The sequence below is a fragment of the Chelon labrosus genome, assembly GCF_963514085.1.
Source record: "Chelon labrosus genome assembly, chromosome: 11".
Taxonomy (NCBI): Eukaryota; Metazoa; Chordata; class Actinopteri; order Mugiliformes; family Mugilidae; genus Chelon; species Chelon labrosus.
In genome coordinates this window covers 17,945,892-17,949,184 of record NC_140344.1, presented here as the reverse complement: position 1 = coordinate 17,949,184, position 3,293 = coordinate 17,945,892, and the positions used below count along the sequence as shown (strand labels likewise).

Genomic DNA, 3,293 nt, shown 5'->3' with positions numbered 1-3,293 from the left:
TTCTAGATTGGAAAGCTTTTAACTTGACCTCATCTGTCTCTTTGATTTTACCAGTCTTTTACCAAGCACCTGGTCATGGACAGGAAATGTGTTAGTGTAAATATGTGGTTTAGCTGTGTAAGTTCAGGTGCACATATTACTGTGTGTTGTGGGATCTTACTCTTAATGCCAGGCTAATTAATTAAAAAAATAAAACTCTTTCAACTACTCATATGTCATCAGACATGGGGTCAGACTGTGAATCACACAGGATGAGACTATAGGGGACATAATTACACTCGAGAGGCCCTTGAGGTATTTCATGCAGTTGCAATCAAGCAATGCAACAAAAGCGTGACTTAAGTAGCAGCGCAGTGAAGTCTGAGGGGTCCACTCCTGAGTGAATCACCATACTTATACAAACATGACTAAAAGGTAAGTTTAAAAGCAAACAGATGCAATCAGCCACTAGAGGGCAGTACTGCTTCATGTGAAAGCTGTACAGCCAAACATTTTCTCACAGCAGCTTTTTAAAAATACTATGTAGTTAAAAAAAAAAGCAAACAGAAATTTAATTATTATTCATTATTTTATCTTGATTTACAAATTTGTCTTGATCATAACAAGGTGGCTCCGATGGCACGAATTCACATTCACATCACACCTACCAAACCTGTGTGTCACCAGCTTTATTGGCGCTTCAACAAAATTATGATCACTGAGACAGAGCAGATCGCTCGGATCCAAATATAAAAAGATAAAGGACACCAGCTAAATACACTTGCAAGAACACGGTTGGCACATAACACCGTTGCTCGACTGTTTGTACCCCGCATTTTTGAAATATGCTGAAATATCTCAATAACCGGGCAGCGCACAAAAACAGGCCACTCTAGCAAATACTTGAGGACGTCATCGGCCTAATGATCAGCACATCATCACGCAAACACAGACAAAAGAATTGATAATTACACTTTGGAGCAGCTGCCACCTCCCGTCATCTGATTCTGCATGAGTATTATTTGTTAAATCATTGCATTTATACATTTCTGAGTTAAAGCTGATAACGCTACATGAGTGTTTTGTTTTTTCTAATAACACATATAGATTGCAGTACAAAATAATATGTTATATGTTTCACAGACTCTCAGAAATAGTCTTTCTCCTATATATTCTTATTCCGCGGATAAACATGTTCAAACCCATTATCCACCTGCTCACACTCATTCAGAACATTTGGTATGCAACCATCAGTGATTTATTTCTTTGTTTTTTGTCTTTCTAAAGGTTGCTGCTGTATTAGAGAAAGACAGAAAAATTATTGTCATAAAAACAAGTGGAGGATGATATGCTGTAGCTGTCCGTCCAGTCAGGCTCTGAACCGATCAAGGTCTGCATTTGCACCCATGCGGTATATAAGCCCAAATCATTTGATTATCAGGGCAACCCAGTGGCCCATTTCTGTACCAGACTTGTGCTCCACTGTAACGCTCCCTGAATAACCCGCCAACTCTTTCCACTAGGTGGCATTATGCATTCACAAGGCTGTTGTTGTACTTCATTCATACATTGACTCAGCAAGACCTGTCTGTTTGAAGGTCTCAGCCACCTGTCTGGAGTGCTGCATCTTAGCCGACAGTGCCTCTAGGATATCATTCTGGTCCACAGCCGTGGCTGTCCGGTAAATGAACGTCCCCATGGACTCGAGGCCACGCAAACCTAGATTCACTCCGCAACCTGGAGGGTGGGAGAGGAGAGGAGAGGAGAGGAGAGGAGACACATACATCAAATCAAATCTATCTCCACAATTCACAACACATAATTGTGGCAAGAAGTTCTTATTTTATACATTAAACTGTAAGCTGTAACCTTGAAGTCATAGCTGTGCTCCAAACAAACAGAACACGGTGGTACTTAAATAAATATCAAGAGACAAAAACAGAACGCATCAGCTGAAAGGCCACTGAGTGCAGTAATGAGTCATACACCCATCAATACACTTATGCAGACTCCACGCATGAAAAAGATCATTTCCATCCGTCTTTCTTCTCATCTCTAGTCTCAGTGAATCCTTCTCAGTGAGTTCTTTCTGTTCTGCTGATCTTTGATGTTATGTGTCTACTTTGGGGATACACTGAAACCGTGTCAGGGAAAGAATGGGTTCCTTTTCTTGGCAAAGCAGTAACTGTGCACTCATAAGCACGTACCTGTGTCAAAATTTAGGACACGCGCGGCCTCACCCTCCACAGTGACTGCCACGTTGTCCCCCTCTATGTAGGCGGCGCTGATGCGCCTGTGTGACAACTGGATCTCAAAGAGGCGGCGGCTGCACTGCATGTGGTGGAGCGTCACGTCGCTGAGGCGAGGCTCGATGTCCGTCTTGTAGGCGTTGAACGACTGGTGGAAAATGTTCTTCATGATCTGAGCGACAAAGCAGAGGTAACTTTGATACCATGGGAAAAGGCAGTGTCGACGGTTTTTAAAATCTTCTGTTCTAATCTGACTACAGTAAGCACACATGTACATACACACATGTGTGAAGCCTACACTTGATCATGCTGCCACAGAGGAAATACAGCAAGAAAACACCAGTTTTTTATCTTTAGTGCAAAAAAGGAAAAGAATAAACTCTTTATAATTCACACAGATGATTGTGGTTTGTAAATAAAACTGTGTGTTAAAAATTAAGAGAACACTGTCAATCATAATTGTGATTCTTTACTTTGTCACTGATTAATTAATGACCCAGTTAGACTTAGACAGACTTTATTCATCCACAAGGGAAATTGCTCGGTCACAGTAGCTCAGTTAATCAATGAATCGAGGAAATAGTCCGCAGATTAATCAATAATGAAACAGTCATTTGTTTTTGGCCCAATTCAAACATTAACTTTTAATATGCTCACAGTAGGTCGAACCAATGTCACACTTTCAAAATAACAGGTTTTGTTCCCTCTTCGGATTCTGTCTGACTCAGATGGTAAAGAAAATCTACGCTCATGCATGAAAACTGAAGCAGAAATGATGTCTACTGATTGCTATATGCCTTTGCATCAATACAACAGTAGCTGTGGATAATGACAAGCCCATACTTCCGCTTTGTCTGCTTTCCATTCTCCATTCTGCTCGTCTTCGACCCATACTTGCACAGTCAACTGTTACCAAGTAACGGTGCATTTGAATGGCCGCCCACATAGCAACAAGAGCTCCAAGGATGGTCTTATACACCCTGTGTGTGTGTACTACGCTACACGCTTCGGCTACTGGCCATGCACGATCTGAATGGGCACTTGGCATGAAAAACTAGGAGCTTT

The 3,293-nt window shown here is 41.5% G+C and overlaps 1 protein-coding gene across 1 annotated transcript; it reads right to left on the bottom strand.

Annotated features, from left to right (window-relative positions):
• Positions 1-1,131: 1,131 nt before the first annotated feature.
• LOC311495764 (uncharacterized protein) lies at positions 1,132-2,879 on the bottom strand. The gene is made up of 2 exons (XM_084555347.1): positions 2,187-2,879; positions 1,132-1,716 (listed from the first exon to the last, which is right to left on the bottom strand). The coding sequence occupies exons 1-2, from the start codon at positions 2,503-2,505 to the stop codon at positions 1,538-1,540; spliced, it is 498 nt and encodes a 165-aa protein (XP_084411473.1). The 5' UTR covers positions 2,506-2,879; the 3' UTR covers positions 1,132-1,537.
• Positions 2,880-3,293: the final 414 nt, after the last annotated feature.